Here is a 27,044-nt window from a genome sequence, read left to right as displayed (position 1 = left end):
TGACAGGTGTGTTTCAGGGGTGACTATGAGGGCATTGATGTTTATGGGATCTGTGTCTGTGACAGCATAATCTACCACACTGCTGCCTACGTGTGAGTTCATAGTGAATCTCCCAAGAGAGTCACCCCTGGTTCGCCCATTCATTATGTATAGGCCGAGGCTCCGGCACAGGTTCAGCAGGGCTTTCCCGCTTTTGTTTACTGTCTTGTCATAGCTGTTTCTTGCTGTCTGCATTGGTTCCTGGTAGTCGCTCTCTCCTCCAAGTATGTATGTGTTTCCCTCAGAGGTCAGATAGTCCTTCTCTATGCCTGTTCTGGCATTAAGGTCTCCATAGATGAGTACTCTGCCCTGAGACTGGAAGTGGCTGGCTTCTCTTTGTAGGACCTCATAAATATCAGGTTTGTAGTAAGGGGACTCTGTTGGGGGGATATATGCTGCACACAGGTACATGTCGGACTGAGAGGTGAGGATGGAGCTGTTTATTTTGATCCAGATGTAGCTGTCTCCTCGTTTGATAGCTTTAATATGCTCTGTAAGCTCCTCCTTGTACCAGATTAGTATGCCTCCTGAACGACGACCCTGTTTAACGTTCTTGTTTTTCTGTGAAGATACAGAGAATTCCCTGTATCCCATGGGTGCAAGAGATTCATCCTCTGCCTGGGTCCATGTCTCCAGGAGGATTTGAATATCAATGTTTTCAAGTCTCTTTTTAAAGTCTGGATCATTTGTTTTGCATCCAAAAGCTGAGGCATTCAGCCCTTGAATATTCCAGCTACTGATAATAAGTGATGTCATTTTGAGTCTGTATACCTTGTAATGAGCAGGGATTGTCATAGGACTCAATATTATCGGGGTGTCGCATCAGTATACTATATAAAGTGCTACACAAAGTCCTGATTTCCGCCTTGTTTCTGTCCTCCTTTGTTCCGTGTTGCCATTGGGGGTCAGGCGGTTTCCTCCGCATTTGTTGTATTTGTGGGGGCTCTCTTTGGTAACGCTTTATTGGAGTTTGCCATCTGTGTGTTGGATTAGGTCTATCTTGGGGTCTCTGAGGTCTATTAAGTACCATGTCCTTAAACTCCTTTGCAAGGAGGCTGACTCCTTGTTTGCTAAGGTGCTTGTTGTTGTACAGATGACGGTGAGCTGAGATTGTAGGGTGCTGTGCCAGTTGTATGCCTGGTGAGGATCTGAGATGGGAGGCCAGCTTTGCATTGATTTGTTGGATTGTCTGGTGAGGAATGTCTTTTCTTGGGAGCAGGGAAGAGAGGATAATCTTTGTATTGGGGAATTTCAGCTGTGCCCTTTTTGCAATTTGTGACAGTTTGTCTGTGATGGTTTCTTGGTCTATGGTGTTTTGTTTAATGTCATTGGTCCCGGTGTGCAGGATGAGATGTTTTGGGTCAGTGAAATGAGGCTCATTAATGACCCCTGCTACTTGTTCAATAGTTAAGCAGGTGATTTTAATGACATTCTTCCCTGGAAAGAGTCTCTTTATGTCCAGGTATGTCCCATTAGAGTCTATAATCAGCACAATGTCAGGACTGCGAGGTCTATAGGAGCCATTTGCTTGGTGTTTAGGCTTAAGCTCTGGAGTGTTGGGTGGGGCATGTGTTGGCAGCATTTGGGGAGGGGTCTGGCTGGCAGTGGCTGGGCTCTGGGGTGTTGGGTGGGGCAGTCTTGGCAGCATTTGGGGAGGGGTCTGGCTGGCAGTGGCTGGGCTCTGGGGTGTTGGGTGGGGCAGTCTTGGCAGCATTTGGGGAGGCGTCTGGCTGGCAGTGGCTGGGCTCTGGAGTGTTGGGTGGGGCATGTGTTGGCAGCATTTGGGGAGGGGTCTGGATGGCAGTGGCTGGGCTCTGAGGTGTTGGGTGGGCATGTGTTGGTAGCATTTGGGAAGGGGTCTGGCTGGCTGTGGTGGTCTTTGGTGTTTACTGTATCTTGTGTGTGGTGTACAGTGCAGTCCTCAATCAGCGCACAGCTTGTGGGAACCTTTGTACATTTTGTTGTCACCTCTTCTTTTGGCTGATTTAATATCTGTATTTTCCGGATCTCCTCCTTAAGCTGTGAATTCTCCTCCTGCAGTTGTTGAAGAGATGCTTTGATATCACACAGAGCTTCAGTGTGCTCAGATTTCAGCCTGGCTAGTTCTTCTCTCAGTTGGTCATTTGCATTTTTCACACCTTGGCTTCTTTGATATTGTTCTCTGAAGAGGGTGAAGTCCATCTCTAGATTAGACAAACAATCTCTGAGGGTCTCCAGGGAGGGGTGTGATTGAGAGTCTCTGGGGGGCAGTTTTTCTCCCTGTTTTGTAGTTGGATCCTCACATTTTTGTGTAGCAGGGTTATTTATGGTTTTATAGTTTTCTGCTTTCTCTCTGATATGGGGAAATAGCTTCTCAAATCCCTCCAGTCTGCATTTAGCACCTTGGATCAAGATGGTTCCACTGTTATAAACACTGATGGTTAATGCTGTCTGCTGGGGGGAGTCCTCATCCTGAGTTCTGATTTGCCTGCCTGTGTCCCCATCCTGGTTGATGTCCACAATTGTAATATCTTTGTAGTGTTCACATATTGCCTTGTGCCATGCGAGGATATGTTCTGTATATAATATTACATTAGTTATGCTCCCTAGTTTGTTATAATGTGCACATAGAGTTTCTGTATTGTCTTTCAGTATTGCCTTCTTAATTGGCTTCCTTTGATCTTTGTTTGTTCCTTGTGGATATGTTATCCTTAGGATTCCTGACCTCCTGCTGGCTCTGCCTTCTGTCTCTGAGGCTTCAGTCTTGTCTATGCTGCTTTGCCTTTGCATTATCACAGTACTTTTCTTATTTTATATCTTTGTCTTTCTATTATAATGTATTGACAAGTTTATGCAGTTTATGCAGCTGTATGGCAGAAAGCCCTTACCTTGGAGAGGGCTTGTGTTCTGTTCCTCTGGATTTCTGTTATTTCTCTGAGGGCAGGGCAGGGGTCTCTTCAGCAGTCTGCTTGTTGTTACTCCATAAGCTTGTTTCTTTTATTTTGTCTGGATGTCCTTGTTTAAAATTGTTTAGTCCATGTCTTTAGTTTTTCATTCTGTCTGTATGTCTGTTCCTTGCTTTTGTGATGTCCCTCAATTTGCTCATTACAAGGTATAAGTTGTATAGAATCAGGAGCTCATCTTCAGTGCTGCTTACTCTGCTCTGCTTACTCCCTCCTGTACCCCCCCTCACCTACTCCATCCTGTGCCCCCCTCACCTACTCCCTCCTGTACCCCCTCACCTACTCCATCCTGTACCCCCCTCACCTACTCCATCCTGTGCCCCCCTCACCTACTCCATCCTGTACCCCCCTCACCTACTCCCTCCTGTACCCCCTCACCTACTCCATCCTGTACCCCCCTCACCTACTCCATCCTGTACCCCCCTCACCTACTCCATCCTGTACCCCCCTCACCTACTCCATCCTGTACCCCTCACCTACTCCATCCTGTACCCCCCTCACCTACTCCCTCCTGTACCCCCCTCACCTACTCCATCCTGTACCCCCTCACCTACTCCATCCTGTACCCCCCTCACCTACTCCCTCCTGTACCCCGCTCACCTACTCCCTCCTGTACCCCGCTCACCTACTCCCTCCTGTACCCCCCTCACCTACTCCCTCCTGTACCCTCCCCTCACCTACTCCATCCTGTGCCCCGCTCACCTACTCCCTCCTGTACCCCCCCTCACCTACTCCATCCTGTGCCCCCCTCACCTACTCCATCCTGTACCCCGCTCACCTACTCCATCCTGTACCCCCCTCACCTACTCCATCCTGTACCCCGCTCACCTACTCCATCCTGTACCCCCCTCACCTACTCCATCCTGTACCCCCCTCACCTACTCCATCCTGTACCCCCTCACCTACTCCATCCTGTACCCCCCTCACCTACTCCCTCCTGTACCCCGCTCACCTACTCCCTCCTGTACCCCGCTCACCTACTCCCTCCTGTACCCCGCTCACCTACTCCCTCCTGTACCCCCCTCACCTACTCCCTCCTGTACCCTCCCCTCACCTACTCCATCCTGTGCCCCCCTCACCTACTCCCTCCTGTACCCCCCCTCACCTACTCCATCCTGTGCCCCCCTCACCTACTCCATCCTGTACCCCGCTCACCTACTCCATCCTGTACCCCCCTCACCTACTCCATCCTGTACCCCGCTCACCTACTCCATCCTGTACCCCCCTCACCTACTCCCTTCTGTACCCCCTCACCTACTCCATCCTGTACCCCCCTCACCTACTCCATCCTGTACCCCTCTCACCTACTCCATCCTGTACCCCCCTCACCTACTCCATCCTGTACCCCCCTCACCTACTTCATCCTATACCCCCCTCACCTACTCCCTTCTGTACCCCCCTCACCTACTCCATCCTGTACCCCCCTCACCTACTTCATCCTATACCCCCCTCACCTACTCCCTTCTGTACCCCCCTCACCTACTCCATCCTGTACCCCCCTCACCTACTCCCTCCTGTACCCCCCTCACCTACTTCATCCTATACCCCCCTCACCTACTCCCTTCTGTACCCCCCTCACCTACTCCATCCTGTACCCCTCTCACCTACTCTATCCTGTACCCCCCTCACCTACTCCCTTCTGTACCCCCCTCACCCACTCTATCCTGTACCCCCCTCACCTACTCCATCCTGTACCCCCCTCACCTACTCCATCCTGTACCCCCCTCACCTACTCCCTTCTGTACCCCCCTCACCTACTCCCTTCTGTACCCCCCTCACCTACTCCATCCTGTACCCCTCTCACCTACTCCATCCTGTACCCCCCTCACCTGCTCCCTTCTGTACCCCCCTCACCTGCTCCATCCTGTACCCCGCTCACCTACTCCATCCTGTACCCCCCTCACCTACTCCCTCCTGTACCCCCCTCACCTACTCCGTCCTGTACCCCCTCACCTACTCCATCCTGTACCCCCCTCACCGACTCCATCCTGTGCCATCTTCCCCACCCCCCACCTACTCTGGAATGTTTAGTTCTGATCTGCATTTCCGGATATCTCTTCTTTAGGTATTTTGGACATTTTTGGATTTGAGAACTTTGAAATTAATCGCTTTGAACAGTTGTGTATAAATCTCGCCAATGAGCAACTGCAGAACTTTTTTAATCATGTAAGTTTTTCCATGAAATTTTGTTTTTGTTACTCTGTGTGTGGTGAATAGTCTGTGCTGGTTGTGAGAGAGAACGGATGTAGTAGTGGAATGGTGGGGGGTACAGGATGGAGTAGGTGAGGGGTACAGTGTAGATGGGGGAGGGGGTGCAGGACAGGGTAGGCGGGGGGGGGGGGGGGTAGGACAGGGTAGGCGGAGGCGGTGCAGGATGGAGTAGGTGAGCTATGAAAATTCCGCTGGATTTTTGCGAAATTCCGCGGAATTCCGCGGAATTCTGTCTTCACCACTATACCACCACCAACATTACATGCTGAAGCCAGCCTAGCATGTACCATTGTGATGTATCCAAGAGAAAAATGAGCTTGCTTAGGGAATTGTAGGATGTCAAAAGCCAGCTTACATACATTGGCCAGGAATCGAACCCAGGCCTACCGCTCTGTAAGCTGCTATCCTAACCATTATACCACCAACACAACACACTACAATGCAACATGCTGAAGCCAGCCTAGCATGTACCATTATGATATACTCAAGAGAAAAATGAGCTCTCTCTCTCTCTCTAGGACTTGATGCCATTGAACTGAATTTTTGAGAGAGAGAGAGATGAATCTACATGGCTATCTGGGGTTCTCTTTGGACAACTGTTGAACACAAAAGGCAAGGCCATGTCTGGGTGGGTTTGAACCACCAACCTTCAGTTAACAGCCAAACGCACTAACCAATTGTGCCACAGAGACTGTGTACCACAAAGACTGTGCATGCAGTTGCTGTTGAATGATTTTATTGGGATGTATGTGTGTCTTTTGGAGGGAGGAAGTAAGTCTGCTCCAAGAAGTTTCAGCATGTAGTGTTGGTGGTATAATGGTTAGGATAGCAGCTTACAGAGCGGTAGGCCTGGGTTCTATTCCTGGCCAATGTATGTGAGTTGGCTTTTAAAATCCTACAAATCCCTAAGCAAGCTCATTTTTCTCTTGGATATATGCTAGGCTGGCTTCAGCATGTAGTGTTGGTGGTGGTATAGTGGTGAAGAGAGCTGCCTACCAAGCACTAGACCTGGGTTCGATTCCTGGCCAAGGTATGTAAGCTGGCTTTTGAAATCCTACAATTCCCTGGAAGATGGGAGGGAGGAGGAGGGGAGTCTGTCGAGGAGAAATTATTCTTTTTAGGCAGAAATCAGTTTGGTGGGAACAAAAATTTTAATTCCGTAAAATTCTGCGGAATTTCATATTTTTCCGCGGAAATTCCGCCATAGTGATATAGCAATTCCGTTCCGTTGTAACAGAACGGAATTATCAAATTCCAGCCGGAATCATGGAATTTTTAATTCCGCAGAATCCAGCGACAATCCCTATGCAGGACAGGGTAGGCGGGGAGGTGGGGTGCAGGACAGGGTAGGCGATGGGATGCAGGATGGAGTAGGTGAGGGGTACATTATAGATGGGGGAGTGGGGTCAGAACAGGGCAGGCAGGGAGTGCAGGACAGGGTAGGAGGGGGGGGGGGGTGCAGGACAGGGTAGGCAGAGGGTGCAGGACAGGGTAGGCGGGGGAGGGTCAGGACAGGGTAGGCGGCGAGGGGGGTGCAGGATGGTGAATGTAACTTGTCCACAGTGAGGGTTGGGAGGTAGAGATGAGATATTTGGGGTCTCTGTTGGCTATAATAATATGTTCTCGTGCAGCACATATTCCTGATGGAGCAGCAGCATTACCAGGAGGAAGACATTCAGCACGACACCATCACCTTCACCAACAACCAACCCATACTGGTATATGCAATCTGCAGTCCACATGTGTGTGATGTGATCTCATGGCTCTCTGTCACGTGTTCTGTGTGTGATGGGATCTCATGGCTCTCAGTCACGTGTTCTGTGTGTGATGGGATCTCATGGCTCTGTCACGTGTTCTGTGTGTGATAGGATATCATGGCTCTGTCACGTGTTCTGTGTGTGATAGGATCTCATGGCTTCAGTCACGTGTTCTATGTGTGATGGGATCTCATGGCTCTCAGTCACGTGTTCTGTGTGTGATGTGATCTCATGGCTCTCAGTCACGTGTTCTGTTTGTGATGGGATCTCATGGCTCTCAGTCATGTGCTCTGTGTGTGATGGGATCTCATGGCTCTGTCACGTGTTCTGTGTGTGATAGGATCTCATGGCTCTGTCACGTGTTCTGTGTGTGATGGGATCTCATGGCTCTCAGTCACGTGTTGTGTTTGTGATGGGATCTCATGGCTCTCAGTCACGTGTTCTGTGTGTGATGGGATCTCTTGGCTCTCCGTCACGTGTTCTGTGTGTGATGGGATCTCATGGCTCTCAGTCACGTGTTCTATGTGTGATGGGATCTCATTGCTGTCAGTCACGTGTTCTGTGTGTGATGGGATCTCATGGCTCTCAGTCACGTGTTCTGTGTGTGATGGGATCTCATGGCTCTCAGTCACGTGTTGTGTGTGTGAGGGGATCTCATGGCTCTGAGTCACGTGTTCTGTGTGTGATGGGATCTCATGGCTCTGAGTCACGTGTTCTGTGTGTGATGGGATCTCATGGCTCTCAGTTATGTGTTCTGTGTGTGATGGGATCTCATGGCTCTCAGTCACGTGTTCTGTGTGTGATGGGATCTCATGGCTCTCAGTCACGTGTTCTGTGTGTGATGGGATCTCATGGCTCTCAGTCACGTGTTGTGTGTGTGAGGGGATCTCATGGCTCTGAGTCACGTGTTCTGTGTGTGATGGGATCTCATGGCTCTGAGTCACGTGTTCTGTGTGTGATGGGATCTCATGGCTCTCAGTCACGTGTTCTATGTGTGATGGGATCTCATTGCTGTCAGTCACGTGTTCTGTGTGTGATGGGATCTCATGGCTCTCAGTCACGTGTTCTGTGTGTGATGGGATCTCATGGCTCTCAGTCACGTGTTGTGTGTGTGTGAGGGGATCTCATGGCTCTGAGTCACGTGTTGTGTGTGTGATGGGATCTCATGGCTCTGAGTCACGTGTTCTGTGTGTGATGGGATCTCATGGCTCTCAGTCACGTGTTCTGTGTGTGATGTGATCTCATGGCTCTCAGTCACGTGTTCTGTTTGTGATGGGATCTCATGGCTCTCAGTCACGTGTTCTGTGTGTGAGGGGATCTCATGGCTCTCAGTCACGTGTTGTGTGTGTGAGGGGATCTCATGGCTCTGAGTCACGTGTTCTGTGTGTGATGGGATCTCATGGCTCTGAGTCACGTGTTCTGTGTGTGATGGGATCTCATGGCTCTGAGTCACGTGTTCTGTGTGTGATGGGATCTCATGGCTCTCAGTTACGTGTTCTGTGTGTGATGGGATCTCATGGCTCTGTCACATGTTCTGTGTGTGATGGGATCTCATGGCTCTCAGTCACGTGTTCTGTGTGTGATGGGATCTCATGGCTCTCAGTCACGTGTTGTGTGTGTGAGGGGATCTCATGGCTCTGAGTCACGTGTTCTGTGTGTGATGGGATCTCATGGCTCTCAGTCACGTGTTCTGTGTGTGATGTGATCTCATGGCTCTCAGTCACGTGTTCTGTTTGTGATGGGATCTCATGGCTCTCAGTCACGTGTTCTGTGTGTGAGGGGATCTCATGGCTCTCAGTCACGTGTTGTGTGTGTGAGGGGATCTCATGGCTCTGAGTCACGTGTTCTGTGTGTGATGGGATCTCATGGCTCTGAGTCACGTGTTCTGTGTGTGATGGGATCTCATGGCTCTGAGTCACGTGTTCTGTGTGTGATGGGATCTCATGGCTCTCAGTTACGTGTTCTGTGTGTGATGGGATCTCATGGCTCTGTCACATGTTCTGTGTGTGATGGGATCTCATGGCTCTCAGTCACGTGTTCTGTGTGTGATGGGATCTCATGGCTCTCAGTCACGTGTTGTGTGTGTGAGGGGATCTCATGGCTCTGAGTCACGTGTTCTGTGTGTGATGGGATCTCATGGCTCTGAGTCACGTGTTCTGTGTGTGATGGGATCTCATGGCTCTCAGTTACGTGTTCTGTGTGTGATGGGATCTCATGGCTCTGTCACGTGTTCTGTGTGTGATGGGATCTCATGGCTCTCAGTCACGTGTTCTGTGTGTGATGGGATCTCATGGCTCTCAGTCACGTGTTGTGTGTGTGATGGGATCTCATGGCTCTCAGTCACGTGTTCTGTGTGTGATGGGATCTCATGGCTCTCAGTCACGTGTTCTGTGTGTGATGGGATCTCATGGCTCTCAGTCACGTGCAGGGCAGCCATAAGGGGGGGAGGGGGGGACAACTGACACTACAGTGAGGGGCCCAGGGCACTGGAAGGGCCGCATTTGCTGGATGCTCACTAACCAGCACACCGCGTTCCAGCACTGAGAGAAGAGTGACATCAGCGCTTGAACGTGGGGAGCAGATGAGTGAGCCCGCTACAGGGGACTTTCTATACTGGGGCACCACCTATACCTGGCTAAAGGCTACCTATACTGGGGCACCTATGCCTGGCTACCTATACTGGGGCTGGAACCACCTATACCTGGCTACCTATACTGGGGCATCACCTATACTTGGCTACTTATACTGGGGCACCTATAGCTTGCTACCTATACTGGGGGCACCTGTACCTGGCTAACCTATACTGGTGCACCACCCATACAGACTACCTATACTGGGGGCAACTATACCAGGCAACCTATTCCGGGGCACCACCTATAGTTAAATACCTATACTGGGGCACCTGTATCTTGCTGGCCTATACTGGGGTACCACCTATAGCTGTCTACTAATACTGGGGGAACGTATACCTGGCTACCTATACTGGGGCACCTATGCCTGGATACCTATACTGGGGGCACCTACAGTATACCTGGCCAGGGCAGGGGGATGAGCTGAGACAGAAGGGGACAAGAGGTAACACAGGGGGATAAAATAGGCACAGGGGGAACAGAGGTGGAAAAAAGAGGTACAGGGAGAAAAGAGATGAGATGGGAACATGAGGTCACACAGAGGGACACAAGAGGCACAGACTGAGGTGAGACAGAGGGGGACAAGGGAGGCACAGGAAGAGAAGAGGGGGACAAAAGAGAACGGATAAAGGATAAGAACGGACCTACAAGTCCCTATCTCATTTGTTAACTAAGGACTTGCTCTATTTTGCTCCACCCACAACATGCCATGGTCACGCCCACTTTATGATGCATCACGCTGTGCATGTCGCTTTCTTCAGTGGTCGAGCCATGTACATTTTTCGCCACAGTGCACTTTGCGCACGGACACGGGGGGTGGGGTGGCTAGTGGGTGGGCACAGCAACCAGTGGGTGGGCCCTGGGAGGTGGGCCCAGGCCTGATGATGTTTGAGGGGCCCCAAAATTTCTGATGGTGGCCCTGGTCACGTGTTATGTGTGTTAGGGGATCTCATGGCTCTCAGTCACGTGTTCTTTGTGTGATGGGATCTCATGGCTCTCAGTCACGTGTTCTGTGTATGAAGGGATCTCATGGCTCTCAGTCACATGTTCTTTGTGTGATGGGATCTCATGGCTCTCACTCGCGTGTTGTGTGTGTGTGTGTGTGTGTGTGTGTGTGTGTGATGGGATCTCATGGCTCTCCGTCATGTGTTCTGTGTGTTATGGGATCTCATGGCTCTCAGTCACGTGTTCTGTGTGTGAAGGGATCTCATGGCTCTCAGTCACGTGTTCTGTGTATGATGGGATCTCATGACTCTGTCACGTGTTCTTTGTGTGATGGGATCTCATGGCTCTCAGTCACGTCTTCTGTGTATGATGGGATCTCGTGGCTCTGTCACGTGTTCTTTGTGTGATGGGATCTCCTGGCTCTCAGTCACGTGTTCTTTGTGTGATGGGATCTCATGGCTCTCAGTCACGTGTTCTTTGTGTGATGGGATCTCATGGCTCTCAGTCACGTGTTCTGTGTATGAAGGGATCTCATGGCTCTCAGTCACATGTTCTTTGTGTGATGGGATCTCATGGCTCTCACTCGCGTGTTGTGTGTGTGTGTGTGTGTGTGTTATGGGATCTCATGGCTCTCAGTCATGTGTTCTGTGTGTGAAGGGATCTCATGGCTCTCAGCCACGTGTTCTGTGTATGATGGGATCTCATGGCTCTCAGTCACGTCTTCTGTGTATGATGGGATCTCGTGGCTCTGTCACGTGTTCTTTGTGTGATGGGATCTCCTGGCTCTCAGTCACGTGTTCTTTGTGTGATGGGATCTCATGGCTCTCAATCACGTGTTCTGTGTATGAAGGGATCTCATGGCTCTCAGTCACATGTACTTTGTGTGATGGGATCTCATGGCTCTGTCGCGTGTTGTGTGTGTGTGTGTGTGTGTGAGGGGATCTCATGGCTCTCCATCACATGTTCTGTGTGTGAAGGGATCTCATGGCTCTCCGTCACGTGTTCTGTGTATGATGGGATCTCATGACTCTGTCACGTGTTCTTTGTGTGATGGGATCTCATGGCTCTCAGTCACGTGTTCTTTGTGTGATAGGATCTCATGGCTCTTAGTCACGTGTTTTGTGTATGATAGGATCTCATGGCTCTGTCACGTGTTCTTTGTCTGATGGGATCTCATGGCTCTCAGTCACGTGTTCTGTGTATGAAGGGATCTCATGGCTCTCCGTTGTGTTCTGTGTGTTATGGGATCTCATGGCTCTTAGTCACGTGTTCTGTGTATGATGGGATCTCATGACTCTCAGCCACGTGTTCTGTCTATGATGGGATCTCATGACTCTCAGTCACGTGTTCTGTGTATGATGGGATCTACAGGCTCTCAGTCACGTGTTCTTTGTGTGATGGGATCTCATGGCTCTCAGTCACATGTTTTGTGTATGATGGGATCTCATGGCTCTCAGTCGTGCGTGTGCGTGTGTGTGTGCGTGTGTGTGTGCGTGTGTGTGTGCGTGTGTGTGTGTGTGTGTGTGTGTGTGTGTGTGTGTGATGGGATCTCATGGCTATCAGTCACGTGTTCTGTGTGTGATGGGATCTCATGGCTCTTAGTCACATGTTCTTTGTCTGATGGGATCTCATGGCTCTGTCACGTGTTCTGTGTATGATGGGATCTCATGGCTCTCAGTCACATGTTCTTTGTCTGATGGGATCTCATGGCTCACATGTGAGAAAACGCGGAAGCACCGCCGCATGCACTTCTGGCAAGGCAGCGGATTCCGCGTCCAGCGCGACTACTGATGCATGTGCTCACTCGTCTTTGTGTCCGCCTGAATGCGGAGGAACCGCCGCATGCGCTGGTGGCATGGCGGCGGATTCCGCGTGCAGCGCAGCGGGCATTTCACAGCAAAGTTCTAGTGTGGCTGGGAGCTGTAGTCCACATAGGTTTAGGTGGACGCGCGCGCGTGCTGAGAGGAAGAGCTTTATGCCAGCCAGTGGGGGATCAGCTGACCAGGCTGGTCAGCTGACGCCAGAAACGGTTTCCATTGGTCCAGCACTTGGGGGAGGCGCTGGAGAGCGCTGAACTATATATACTGGTGGCTGGGCATTTGCTGGTTGTCTGCTGTTGCGATCACTACGTGGTAGCACTCAGACCTTGTCTGTATTTGTGTTATTAGACCAGTTTCCAAAGGTGTTGATGGCCAAGGATCTCACACCTTAGTCTAGGAATTCTGTTATTATCTGTATTATATTCTAGATCAGTTTCCAAGGTGTTGACGGCCAAGGAACTCACACCTTAGCTTAGGCATTGTTGATTATTTGTTATGACCCTCTGCTTTCCTGACCATTCTCCTGATCTCTGATTTTGTACCTTTGTCACTCTGATACTCTGTTGCCAAAACTCGGCTAGTCTCTGGATTCTGCATCTGCCTCCTGTCTCTGTACTTTATCTGTCCGTGTGTTACGACCTGGCTTGTCCGACCTCAAGAACTATCTCTCCTGTTAGGAGATAGTTCACAGATCTGTCAGTGACACTTCACCATTGGTGTCACTCACGTTCTGTCCTTCCCACTCTCTGTCTGACTCCTCCCCGCGGAGAGTCCAGACTACGGAAGGAACCAGTTGCTGAGCAGTATTCCTATCTGCTCTCGCACCTGTCTTCCAGGTGCGCTCCTCAAAGTATTACTGTTGCACCAAAACACTCTTATCACTCAGGTGCCCAAAGGTTAGAGATATATCTGATTATCGGTGATACTGCAGATCATCAATAATCTGGTATATATCTGTATTCTCGGTGATACTGCAGATCACTGATCATCAGATCCTCTCTGTTTTACACCGATCGTTACATCACAGTCACGTGTTCTGTGTATGATGGGATCTCATGGCTCTCAGTCACATGTTCTGTGTGTGAGGGTATCTCTTGGCTCTCAGTCACGTGTTCTTTCTGTGATGGGATCTCATGGCTCTCAGTCGTGTGTTGTGTGTGTGATGGGATCTCATGGCTCTCCGTCGTTTGTTCTTTGTGTGATGGGATCTCATGGCTCTCAGTCACGTGTTCTGGGTGTGATTGGACCTCATGGCTCTCAGTCGCGTGTTCTGTGTGTGAGGGGATCTCATGGCTCTCAGTCACATGTTCTGTGTGTGAAAGGATCTCATGGCTCTGTCACGTGTTCTGTGTATGATGGGATCTCATGACTCTGTCACGTGTTCTTTGTGTGATGGGATCTCATGGCTCTCAGTCACGTGTTCTGTGTGTGAGGGGAACTCATGGCTCTCAGTCAAGTGTTCTGTGTGTGATGGGATCTCATGGCTCTCAGTCACATGTTCTGTGTATGATGGGATCTCATGGCTCTCAGTCACGTGTTCTGTGTGTGAGGGAATCTCATGGCTCTCAGTCACGTGTTCTGTGTGTGAGGGGATCTCATGGCTCTCAGTCACGTGTTCTTTGTGTGATGGGATCTCATGGCTCTCAGTCACGTGTTCTTTGTGTGATGGGATCTCTTGGCTCTTAGTCATGTGTTCTGTGTGTGATGAGATCTCTTGGCTCTCAGTCGTGTGTTCTTTGTGTGATGGGATCTCATGGCTCTCAGTCACGTGTTCTTTGTGTGATGGGATCTCTTGGCTCTCAGTCGTGTGTTCTTTGTGTGATGGGATCTCATGGCTCTCAGTCACGTGTTCTTTGTGTGATGGGATCTCATGGCTCTCAGTCACGTGTTCTTTGTGTGATGGGATCTCTTGGCTCTTAGTCATGTGTTCTGTGTGTGATGAGATCTCTTGGCTCTCAGTCGTGTGTTCTTTGTGTGATGGGATCTCATGGCTCTCAGTCATGTGTTCTATGTGTGATGAGATCTCTTGGCTCTCAGTCGTGTGTTCTTTGTGTGATGGGATCTCATGGCTCTGTCACGTGTTCTTTGTGTGATGGGATCTCATGGCTCTCAGTCACGTATTCTTTGTGTGATGGGATCTCTTGGCTCTTAGTCATGTGTTCTGTGTGTGATAAGATCTCTTGGCTCTCAGTCACGTGTTCTGTGTTTGATAGGCTCTCATGGCTCTCAGTCACATGTTCTTTGTGTGATGGGATCTCATGGCTCTCAGTCACGTGTTCTGTGTGTGATGAGATCTCTTGGCTCTCAGTCGTGTGTTCTTTGTGTGATGGGATCTCATGGCTCTCAGTCACGTGTTCTGTGTGTGATGGGATCTAATGGCTCTCAGTCACATGTTCTTTGTGTGATGGGATCTCATGGCTCTCAGTCATGTGTTCTGTGTGTGATGAGATCTCTTGGCTCTCAGTCGTGTGTTCTTTGTGTGATGGGATCTCATGGCTCTCAGTCACGTGTTCTTTGTGTGATGGGATCTCATGGCTCTCAGTCGCGTGTTGTGTGTGTGTGTGTGATGAGATCTCATGGCTCTCAGTCGTGTGTTCTTTGTGTGATGGGATCTCATGGCTCTCAGTTACGTGTTCTTTGTATGATGGGATCTCATGGCTCTCAGTCACATGTTCTGTGTGTGATGGGATCTCATGGCTCTCAGTCACGTGTTCTTTGTGTGATGGGATCTCATGGCTCAGTCACGTGTTTTGTGTATGAGGGGATCTCATGGCTCTCAGTCACGTGCTGCGTGTGTGTGTGTGATGGGATCTCATGGCTCTCAGTCACGTGTTCTGTGTGTGATGGGATCTCATGGCTCTGTCACATGTTCTTTGTGTGATTGGATCTCATGGCTCTCAGTCATGTGTTCTGTGTATGATGGGATCTCATGGCTCTCAGTCACATCTTCTGTGTGTGTGATGGGATCTCATGACTCTGAGTCACGTGTTGTGTGTGTGATGGAATCTCATATCTCTCAGTCGTGTGTTCTGTGTGTGATTGGATCTCATGGCTCTGAGCCACGTGTTGTGTGTGTGATGGGATCTCATGGCTCTCAGTCACATCTTCTGTGTGTGTGATGGGATCTCATGGCTCTGAGTCACGTGTTGTGTGTGTGATGGGATCTCATGGCTCTCAGTCGTGTGTTCTGTGTGTGATGGGATCTCATGGCTCTCAGTCCCGTGTTCTGCGTATGATGGGATCTCATGGCTCTCAGTCACGTGTTCTGTGTGTGATGGGATCTCATGGCTCTCAGTCACATGTTCTGTGTGTGATGGGATCTCATGGCTCTCAGTCACGTGTTCTGTGTGTGATGGGATCTCATGGCTCTGAGTCACGTGTTGTGTGTGTGATGGGATCTCATGGCTCTCAGTCGTGTTTTCTCTGGGTGATGGGATCTCATGGTTCTCAGTCATATGTTCTGGTGTGGATTGTCACGTTTCCCTCTCTTATGTTAGGATCTTTTCTTGGACCGTCCATGTGGCCTCCTCTCCATTCTTGATGAGCAGACCTCCTTCCCCCAGGTGAGTCTATACAGGCAGTCTGATTATGGGCGGGTGGATTGGTTTCCCTTTTGACGGAGGGTCTCGATTTTACTCTTTTGCTGTGGAAATAATTTGCCCCCATATGTCATATTTGTGAGCCTCCCCCCAGGAGAATATGGCAGTACCCCCACATGCCATACTTGTGAGCTGCACCAGGAGGATATGGCTGTGCCCCCATATGCCATACCTGTGAGCTTCCCACCAGGAGGATATGGCTGTGCCCCCATATGCCATACATGTGAGCTGCACCAGGAGGATATGGCTGTGCCCCCATATGCCATACTTGTGAGCTGCACCAGGAGGATATGGCGGTACCTCCATATGTCATACTTGTGAGCTGCACCAGGAGGATATGGCGGTACCTCCATATGTCATACTTGTGAGCTGCACCAGGAGGATATGGCTGTGCCCCCATATGCCATACTTGTGAGCCTCCCCCGAGGAGAATATGGCAGTACCCCCATATGTCATACTTGTGAGCTGCACCAGGAGGATATGGCTGTGCCCCCATATGCCATACTTGTGAGCCTCCCCCGAGGAGAATATGGCAGTACCCCCATATGCCATACTTGTGAGCTGCACCAGGAGGATATGGCTGTACCCCTATATGCCATACTTGTGAGCTGCACCAGGAGGATATGGCTGTACCCCCATATGCCATACGTGTGAGCTGCACCAGGAGGATATGGCTGTACCCCCATATGCCATACGTGTGAGCTGCACCAGGAGGATATGGCTGTACCCCCATATGCCATACTTGTGAGCTGCACCAGGAGAATATGGCAGTACCCCCATATGCCATACGTGTGAGCTGCACCAGGAGGATATGGCTGTACACCCATATGCCATACTTGTAAGCTGCACCAGGAGGATATGGCTGTACACCCATATGCCATACGTGTGAGCTGCACCAGGAGGATATGGCTGTACCCCCATATGCCATACTTGTGAGCTCCTCCCCAGGAGGATATGGCTGTACCCCCATATGCCATACTTGTGAGCTCCTCCCCAGGAGGATATTGCAGTACCTCCATATGTCATACTTGTGAGCTCCTCCCCAGGAGGATATGGCAGTACCCCCATATGCCATACTTGTGAGCTGCACCAGGAGGATATGGCTGTACCCCCATATGCCATACTTGTGAGCTGCACCAGGAGGATATGGCGGTACCTCCATATGCCATACTTGTGAGCTTCCCCCCCAGGAGGATATGGCTGTACCCCCATATACCATACTTGTGAGCTTCCCCACAGGAGGATATGGCGGTACCCCAATATGCCATACTTGTGAGCTTCCCCCCCAGGAGGATATGGCTGTACCCCCATATGCCATACTTGTGAGCTTCCCCCCAGGAGGATATTGCGGTACCTCCATATGTCATACTTGTGAGCTTCCCCCCAGGAGGATATTGCGGTACCCCCATATGCCATACTTGTGAGCTTCCCACCAGGAGGATATGGTGGTACCCCCATATGCCATACTTGTGAGCTGCACCAGGAGGATATGGCTGTGCCCCCATATGCCATACTTGTGAGCTCCTCCCCAGGAGGATATGGCAGTACCCCCATATGTCATATTTGTGAGCTTCCCCCCAGGAGAATATAGCAGTACCCCCACATGCCATACTTGTGAGCTTCCACCAGGAGGATATGACGGTACCCCCATATGTCATACTTGTGAGCCTCCCCCCAGGAGAATATGGCAGTACCCCCATATGCCATACTTGTGAGCTGCACCAGGAGAATATGGCTGTACCCCCATATGCCATACTTGTGAGCTGCACCAGGAGGATATGGCTGTACCCCCATATGCCATACTTGTGAGCTGCACCAGGAGGATATGGCTGTACCCCCATATGCCATACTTGTGAGCTGCACCAGGAGGATATGGCTGTACTCCCATATGCCATACTTGTGAGCTGCACCAGGAGAATATGGCTGTACCCCCATATGCCATACTTGTGAGGTGCACCAGGAGGATATGGCTGTACCCCCATATGCCATACTTGTGAGCTTCCCCCCAGGAGGATATTGCGGTACCCCCATATGCCATACTTGTGAGCTTCCCACCAGGAGGATATGGTGGTACCCCCATATGCCATACTTGTGAGCTGCACCAGGAGGATATGGCTGTGCCCCCATATGCCATACTTGTGAGCTCCTCCCCAGGAGGATATGGCAGTACCCCCATATGTCATATTTGTGAGCTTCCCCCCAGGAGGATATTGCGGTACCCCCATATGCCATACTTGTGAGCTTCCCACCAGGATGATATGGCTGTACCCCCATATGTCATACTTGTGAGCTGCACCAGGAGGATATGGCTGTACCCCCATATGCCATACTTGTGAGCTGCACCAGGAGGATATGGCAGTACCTCCATATGCCATACTTGTGAGCTGCACCAGGCGGATATGGCAGTACCCCCATATGCCATACTTGTGAGCTTCCCACCAGGAGGATATGGCTGTACCCCCATATGCCATACTTGTGAGCTGCACCAGGAGGATATGGCTGTACCCCCATATGCCATACTTGTGAGCTGCACCAGGAGGATATGGCTGTACCCCCATATGCCATACTTGTGAGCTGCACCAGGAGGATATGGCTGTACCCCCATATGCCATACTTGTGAGCTGCACCAGGAGAATATGGCTGTACCCCCATATGCCATACTTGTGAGATGCACCAGGAGGATATGGCTGTACCCCCATATGCCATACTTGTGAGCTCCTCCCCAGGAGGATATGGCAGTACCTCCATATGTCATACTTGTGAGCTCCTCCCCAGGAGGATATGGCGGTACCCCCATATGCCATACTTGTGAGCTGCACCAGGAAGATGACTGTGCCCCCATATGTCATACTTGTGAGCTTCCCCCAGGAGGATATGGCTGTACCCCCGTATGTCATACTTGTGAGCTTCCCCCAGGAGGATATGACTGTACCCCCATATGCCATACTTGTGAGATTCCCCCCAGGAGGATATGGCTGTACCCCCATATGCCATACTTGTCTGATATCTGTGGGTCTCTTTGGCCATACGGGGGGGTGTGTCCCTTTAACAACAGTATTCTTTTTACACACTCTAGCGCTCAACACAGTCAGTATTTTGTATAGGATAAGAGTCCCAAAGGCATGCTTGTCTGATACACATCCAGTCAGATTGTAAGACAGTCCATACATTACACAACCAGGTTGCGCTCACCAGATTTGCCGGCTCCCCATATTACAGATTAGCATATGCACGGTTGGCCCATCCAGTAATACTCCTGTTTAGGGATGATTGGAAAGAGCAAATTCCGTTCCACCGGAATTCGCAGATTCCGCCAGCGCGGAATTCGGGATTCCGGCGGAAAAATTAAAATAATCGCAAATGGAACCTTGTTTATGCTATATGGTAGCCCATAGACCCTATTAACTGTTCCCTTAGTTCTTTTTCTTGTCTTCCAGGGAATTGTAGGATTTCAAAAGCCAGCTTACATACCCTGGCCGTGAATTGAACCCAGGTCTTGTGCTCGGTGGGCAGCTCTCTTCACCACTATACCACCACCAACACTACATGCTGAAGCCAGCCTAGAATGTACCATTATGATATATCCAAGAGAAAAATGAGCTTGCTTAGGGATTTGTAGGATTTCAAAAGCCAACTCACATACATTGGCCAGGAATTGAGCCCAGGTCTAGTGCTTAGTAGGCTGCTATCCTAACCATTATACCACCAACACAACACACTACAATGCTACATGCTGAAGCCAGCCTAGCATGTACCATTGTGATATATCCTAGAGAAAAATGAGCTTGCTTAGGGAATTGTAGGATTTCAAAAGCCAGCTTACATACATTGGCCAGGAATCGAACCCAGGCCTACCGCTTGGTAGGCTGCTATCCTAACCACCAACACTACATGCTGAAACTTCTTGGAGCAGGCTTACTTACCGCCAAAAGACACACATACATCCCCATAAAATCATTCGACAGCAACTGCATGCACAGTCTTTGTGGTACACAGTCTCTGTGGCACAATCGGTTAGCGCGTTTGGGTGTTAACTGCAAGGTTGGTGGTTCAAGCCCACCCAGGCATGGCCTTGCCTTTTGTGTTCAACAGTTGTCCGAAGAGAACCCCAGATAGCCATGTAGATTCATCTCTCTCTCTCTCTCTCTCTCTCTCTCTAGTACGGATGGTCACCGCTTTCCGCGGAATTGTATTTTCCGTAATTTTGGGCGGAAATTGGTCATTCTGTTCCGTTTGGTCGGAACGGAAATGCTTTTTCAATCCGACGGAATTCCGAAATTGCCTGTGAAATTCTGCCGGTATCTGTTGATGGTTTTAAGCTGAAAATTCAGTTCAATGGCATCAAGGCCTAAAGCGAGAGAGAGAGAGAGCTCATTTTTCTCTTGGATATATCATAATGGTACATGCTAGGCTGGCTTCAGCATGTAGCATTGTAGTGTGTTGTGTTGGTGGTATAATGGTTAGGATAGCAGCCTACCGAGCACTAGACCTGGGTTCGATTCCTGGCCAATGTATGTAAGCTGGTTTTTGAAATCCTACAATTCCCTAAGCAAGCTAATTTTTCTCTTGGATATATCACAATGGTACATGCTAGGCTGGCTTCGGCATGTAGCATTGTAGTGTGTTGTGTTGGTGGTATGATGGTTAGGATAGCAGCCTACAGAGCGGTAGGCCTGGGTTCAATTCCTGGGCCTGACCAATGTATGTGAGTAGAGATGTAGCGAATGGTTCGCCGGCAAACGGTTCCAGGCGAACTGCGGTGGTTCGCGTTCGCCTGAGGAAGGAGAACTTTTGCGGAAGTTCGATTCGCCCCATAATGCACTATGAGGGTCAACTTTGACCCTCTGCACACAGTCAGCAGGCACATTGTAGCCAATCAGGCTACATTCAGCCCTGGAGCCCCACCCCCCGGCCATTACACTCACTCGTCTGCCTGCTATTAGACAGACTAGGGCGAGCTGCTGCAGATTGTTCTCCTAGGAAAAGATTAGTTGGGCTCTTGGCTTCTTAGCTTGCTCCTGGCTGCTTTAATAGCACCCCTCAACAGCTCTTTTCAGAGCTAATCCTGTTCTTTGAATTTTTTTTTCTGTGTGTCAAACTGACACTTTTGTTGCATGCACAGCCTTGCTAACTCATACTGTGTGTGCCACTGCCAGCAGCCCAGCATATTCAGTGACTACCTGTGTGTGTGACAGGGAGCTGCACGTTGTACTACCCAGTACTGCATATACCTACTAGTACCTGTTGTGTTTAGTTAACCCACCTCATCACTGCATATACTTACCTTTGTGTTGAGTGAACCCACCTCACTGCATATAACTACCTGTTGTGTTGAGTGAACTCACCTCACTGCATCTAACTACCTTTACTGTTGAGTGAACCCAGCTCACTGCATATAACTACCTTTACTGTTGAGTGAACCCAGCTCACTGCATATAACTACCTTTACTGTTCAGTGAACCCACCTTACTGCATATAACTACCTTCTGTGTTGAGTGAACCCAGATGAGTTGCGTGCCGTCACTGAGGAAGAGCAAGAGGAGATGGAGAGTACGTCTGCATCCAGCTTTGTGCAGATGGCCTCTTTCATGTTGCCCAGCCTGTTGAGGGACCCCCGTATCAAAAAACTCAAGGGGAATGACCTGTACTGGGTGGCCACGCTACTAGACCCTCGGTACAGGCACAAAGTGGCGGACCTGTTACCAACTCAACAGAAGGCGGAAAGGAGGCAGCACTTGCAGAACAAGCTGGCAATAATGCTTTACAATGCGTTTAACCACTTTACCCCCCGAATGCTAAATTTCTCCGTCCCTCTGTGCACTGCTTCACCCCCAGGGACGGAGAAAGGTGCACTTGTTTGTTTACTGGCTGGGAGTGGGCGGGGACCTCGCGCGCACACTCCAGCCAGCCAGCACAGCAGGTGACTAATTGGATGTTAGGAATAAGCATTCCTAAATCCAATTAGACGCGCCGATTGCGGACACAATGGAGACTGCTTCAAACAGAAGCAGTCTCCATTGATAACAATGAAATGTAAACAAACGTGCAGCGCGCGATCGCGCGCCCCCGCGCGCGCACACACCCCTGCTCTGCAGTGCAATGATTGGTTATGGGGACCCCAGTCCCCAATAACCAATCATATCACAGAAAAAAATCAATGGAAGCAGCGCTGCAAGGTACAAATCGCGCTGGTGCTTCAGGGGTAAAACCCCTCCGTTGTGAAGTTGTTAAGGGTGATGTGACAGCACAACGCAATAAAGGTACCACTGGCAGTAATCCTCCTCCTCCCAAGTCCACGCAGGCAAGGACAGGACGCTCCAGTGATCTCGGGGTGATGTCGGACATGCGGACATTCTTTAGTCCAACGCATCGCCGAAGCCCTTCTGGATCCACCCTCCACCAACGCCTGGACCGGCAGGTAGCCGACTACCTGGCCTTGAGTGTGGATGTAGACACTGCGAGCAGCGACGATGAACCCTTGGACTACTGGGTGTGCAGGCTTGACCTGTGGCCAGAGCTGTCCCAATTTGCCATACAACTTCTCTCTTGCCCTGCCGCAAGCGTCCTGTCAGAAAGGACCTTCAGTGCAGCTGGAGGCATTGTCACTGAGAAGAGAAGTCGCCTAAGTCACGACAGTGTTCAGTACCTAACCTTTATCAAAATGAATGAGGAATGGATCACGGAGGGCTACTGCACGACCGAAGACTAAGTCAGTCCCCACACACAGCATCTCTGCCTGCAGGCCGCTTGCCTTCTCCGCCACCACCAACAGGGTCCAGGACTCTAGGCGGATGAAGCAATGACCGCCGGCTATTTGAGTGTCTCGGGTGGGGGTGGCACACCAAAGATAATAAGGTCATTGCTTCATTGTGGTCAGCTGGACAGACACTGTTGTTCTATCATTGAGCTACCACAGCCCGGCGACCATATGGCCTGGAAAACCGCCACGGCCTGCACTCTGGCCATGTTGCGCACCAGTCCAGCACGGCCGTCACTACACAAACAGCTGTTTGCGGTGCGTTACACAGTGAGTTTGGTGTGTCAGTGTGAAGCAGAACTCTAATTACACTCCCTGATTGATGTATACACATGCAAGATGTTTTAAAGCACTTAAAGAGACTCCGTAACAAAAATTGCATCCTGTTTTTTATCATCCTACAACTTCCAAAAGCTATTCTAATGTGTTCTGGCTTACTGCAGCACGTTCTACTATCACCATCTCTGTAATAAATCAACTTATCTCTCTCTTGTCAGACTTGTCAGCCTGTGTCTGGAAGGCTGCCAAGTTCTTCAGTGTTGTGGTTCTGTGATGCATCTCCCCCCTCCAGGCCCTCTCTGCACACTGCCTGTGTATTATTTAGAGTAGGGCAGCTTCTCTCTTCTCTCTTATCTTTTACAAGCTGGATAAATCCTCCTCTGAGCTGGCTGGGCTTTCACATACTGAGGAATTACATACAGGCAGATCTGTCTGCACTCTGCAGGAAGAAACAGCCTGACACTTCAGTGGAAGATGGCTGCAGGGGGAAAGAAACTCACAAATGATCTCTTGAGATTCAAAAGGAAGGGTGTATACAGCCTGCTTGTGTATGGATGTATTTTCTATGTGTGGACATACTGTACATCAACCTACTTCCTGTTTTTGTGGCCATTTTGTTTGTTTATAAACAAACTTTTAAAAACTGTTTTTAACCACTTTTAATCCGGCGAGGAGCGGCGAAATTGTGACAGAGGGTAATAGGAGATGTCCCCTAACGCACTGGTATGTTTACTTTTGTGCGATTTTAACAATACAGATTCTCTTTAAGGCCTGCAATTTAGCATTCAATGTGATTTCTGCCCTTAAAACGCTGCTTTGCGTGAAATCCAGATTTTCCCTGGGACTTTTGGCGTGTATCCCACTCCACCATGCCCCCCTCCAGGTATTAGACCCCTTGAAACATCTTTTCCATCACTTTTATGGCCAGCATAATTTTTTCTATTTTTCAAAGTTCGCCTCCCCATTGAAGTCTATTGCGGTTCACGAAATTTTCCGCGAACCGAACCTTCCGCGGAAGTTCGCGAACGGAATGTGAGTTGGCTTTTGATAGCCTACAAATCCCTAAGCAAGCTCATTTTTCTCTTGGAAATATCATAATGGTACATGATAGGCTGGCTTCAGCATGTAGTGTTGGTGGTGGTGTAGTGGTGAGGATAGCTGCCTACCAAGCACTAGACCTGGGTTCAATTCCCGGCCAAGGTATGTAAGCTGGCTTTTGAAATCCTACAATTCCCTGGAAGACGAGGAGGAGGGAGGAAGGGAGTCTATCGAGTAGAAATTTTTCTTATTAGGCAGAAATCCGTTCAGTGGGGAACATTTTTTTAATTCCGTAAAATTCCGCGGAATTTTATATTTTTCCGCAGAAATTCCGCCTTAGCGCTATAGCAATTCCGCTCCGTCGCATCGGAACCAGAATCACCAAATTCCGTCCGGAATCCCGGAATTTATAATTCCGCGGAATCCAACGACCATCCCTACTTCTATTCCACTCTTCTACCCAGTCTCCATAGGCTCCGATAAATCAATCAATCACATATGGATATATGGTGTAGTATGTTCCCATAAATTAGAATCACTACTGGTGCTCCCCTACGCTCCTCACCACCTCAGCGATCCTCCACCACTAATAAACACAAGCCTCTCACCAGATGATCTGGCTGACCCGGCACACACCAGCAGGTGACCCTCCACCACTATGGAACACAAGCCTCTCACCAGATGATCAGGCTGACCCGGCACACACCAGCAGGTGACCCTCCACCACTAATAAACACAAGCCTCTCACCAGATGATCTGGCTGACCCGGCACACACCAGCAGGCGACCCTCCACCACTAGAGAACACAAGCCTCTCACCAGATGATCTGGCTGACCCGGCACACACCAGCAGGTGACCCTCCACCACTAGAGAACACAAGCCTCTCACCAGATGATCTGGCTGACCCGGCACACACCAGCAGGCGACCCTCCACCACTAGAGAACACAAGCCTCTCACCAGATGATCTGGCTGACCCGGCACACACCAGCAGGTGACCCTCCACCACTAGAAAACACAAGCCTCTCACCAGATGATCTGGCTGACCCGGCACACACCAGCAGGTGACCCTCCACCACTAGAAAACACAAGCCTCTCACCAGATGATCTGGCTGACCCAGCACACACCAGCAGGTGACCCTCCACCACTAGAGAACACAAGCCTCTCACCAGATGATCTGGCTGACCCGGCACACACCAGCAGGAAGCACTTTTCCTTTTCAATCCTTGTTCTGCATCCTTCAGTTTTCCTCAGCATTAGGGATGATCGGAAAGTGTAATTTCCGTTCCGCCGGAATTGCAGAATTCCGCCAGAACCAAATTCATTCGCCATTGCATTCCGGCGGAATTCCGCGGAATTCTGCATTCCGCCGGTAAAAATAAAGGTATTGCAATGGAAACCTCACTTTTGCCAAGCGTGGCCATGGGACCTACTTACTGGCTGTTCCAACTGATTTTTTTTGCACCACAGGAGTTGTCGCGACTCACGTAGGCTATGGGACCTAGCGGTGGTTCCACGGAGGTCATTATAAAGGTGGCCACACACCATACAATTTTTTAAATATCTGTTCAATTTAAAGAACTGCAATCAATTTTTCTGACTGATTGTAACATTTCAAAAATATGACCCAATGTACCACACACATATGTACAATTTTTTCCTCAATTATGATAAAAATGATTGGAAACTCAGAGAAAATTGCTAGGGTGTGTATATTAATACATTAACAATCCAACACACACCATACAATCTTTAGTAGAAATTGAAGAGAAATATCTGGCATTCCGGATCGATTTAAATCGAAAAAAAACGGGAAATCCGATCAGATTTTTCAGTCGAATGAAAAAAAAAAGCTTTCGATTTTTTCGAGAGATACGATCGTTTTTATCGAATTACTGTAAAATCGGATCATTTTATTGTATCGTGTGTGGCCACCTTAAGTTTGATTTGGAGCCGTAGGAATTGTCGCGACTTGCATAAGCCAGGGGACCTAGCGGTGGTTCCACGGCAGTCATTATAAGCTTGGTTTGGAGCTGCAGGAGTTGTCGTAGGCCATGGGACCTACTGGTTCCACAGTAGCCATACAAAAATTGTAAGTAGCCGGAGTTGTCATGGGCCAATTATTGTAGTCAGTATAATAGTCATCTTATAAATCAGTGAGAGGGGCCTTGTATTTGTCACTGATCCATGACTCGTTCATTTTTATGAAGGTTAGCATGTCCACATTGTCTGTGGACAGACGGGTCCGTTGGTCGGTGACCACCCCACCTGCAGCGCTAAATACTCGCTCAGAAAGAACACTGGCGGCGGGGCATGCAAGAACCTCCAGTGCATACTGAGCGAGTTCAGGCCAGGCATCCAGTTGTTTGGTCCAATACTCCATGGGGTCATCGTTACTCTCCATATAGTCTGGAGCACTGGCCGACCCCAAGTAATCATTCACCATACGGGTCAGCCGCTGGCAGTGACCACTTTGTCCGCTGGTGGTGCTAGGAGTATCTTGCATTGGCTGGTAAAATTCCTTCAGCATACTCAGAAGGTTCACAGATTGGGTAATATTGCTGCTGCTGGGAGTGGGACCACCAGACATTTGCTGAGTATGATGATGACGAGGTTTGGTAGCTTGGGCCCGGGATACAGGTGCAGGAAATGCATCTTCTACCCAACGAAGAAGGGCATCCCGGATCTGGCTCATCCTGGCGTCTGCTTGGTAGGGGGGTATGAACTGGCGCATTTTCCCCTTGCATCGGGGATCTAAGATGGTGGCCACCCACATGTCGAGTCTTGATTTTAATTTTTTAATCCGGGGGTCTTTACGGAAGCACTGGATCATATGTACAGCCATGGGGAAGAGATGTCTGCCATGAATCGCCTCTTCCTGGCTGTCAGAACTGTCGTCGTCATGCTCCAGCTCCACGTCAAAATCTTCTTCCCACCCCCGGACAATGGGCTCTCCCGCAAGCTCTGCCTCCTCATCCAGGACTGGAGCATGCCCACTCACACATTCACTTGACTGGCCACTGTTCAG

The 27,044-nt window shown here is 49.8% G+C and overlaps 1 protein-coding gene across 1 annotated transcript in view; it reads left to right on the top strand.

Moving 5' to 3' along the window:
• The window catches only part of LOC137544753 (myosin-IIIb-like), a 418,671-nt gene that overhangs the window by 165,231 nt on the left and 226,396 nt on the right, over window positions 1-27,044 (top strand). The window contains exons 11-13 of the mRNA XM_068265847.1: window positions 5,047-5,147; window positions 6,824-6,910; window positions 15,842-15,907. Coding sequence (XP_068121948.1) covers window positions 5,047-5,147; window positions 6,824-6,910; window positions 15,842-15,907 — 254 coding nt within the window. The remainder of the gene's footprint in view (window positions 1-5,046; window positions 5,148-6,823; window positions 6,911-15,841; window positions 15,908-27,044) is intronic.

This window comes from Hyperolius riggenbachi, chromosome 1 (genome assembly GCF_040937935.1).
Source record: "Hyperolius riggenbachi isolate aHypRig1 chromosome 1, aHypRig1.pri, whole genome shotgun sequence".
Taxonomy (NCBI): Eukaryota; Metazoa; Chordata; class Amphibia; order Anura; family Hyperoliidae; genus Hyperolius; species Hyperolius riggenbachi.
This window is presented reverse-complemented; position numbering and strand designations above follow the sequence as displayed.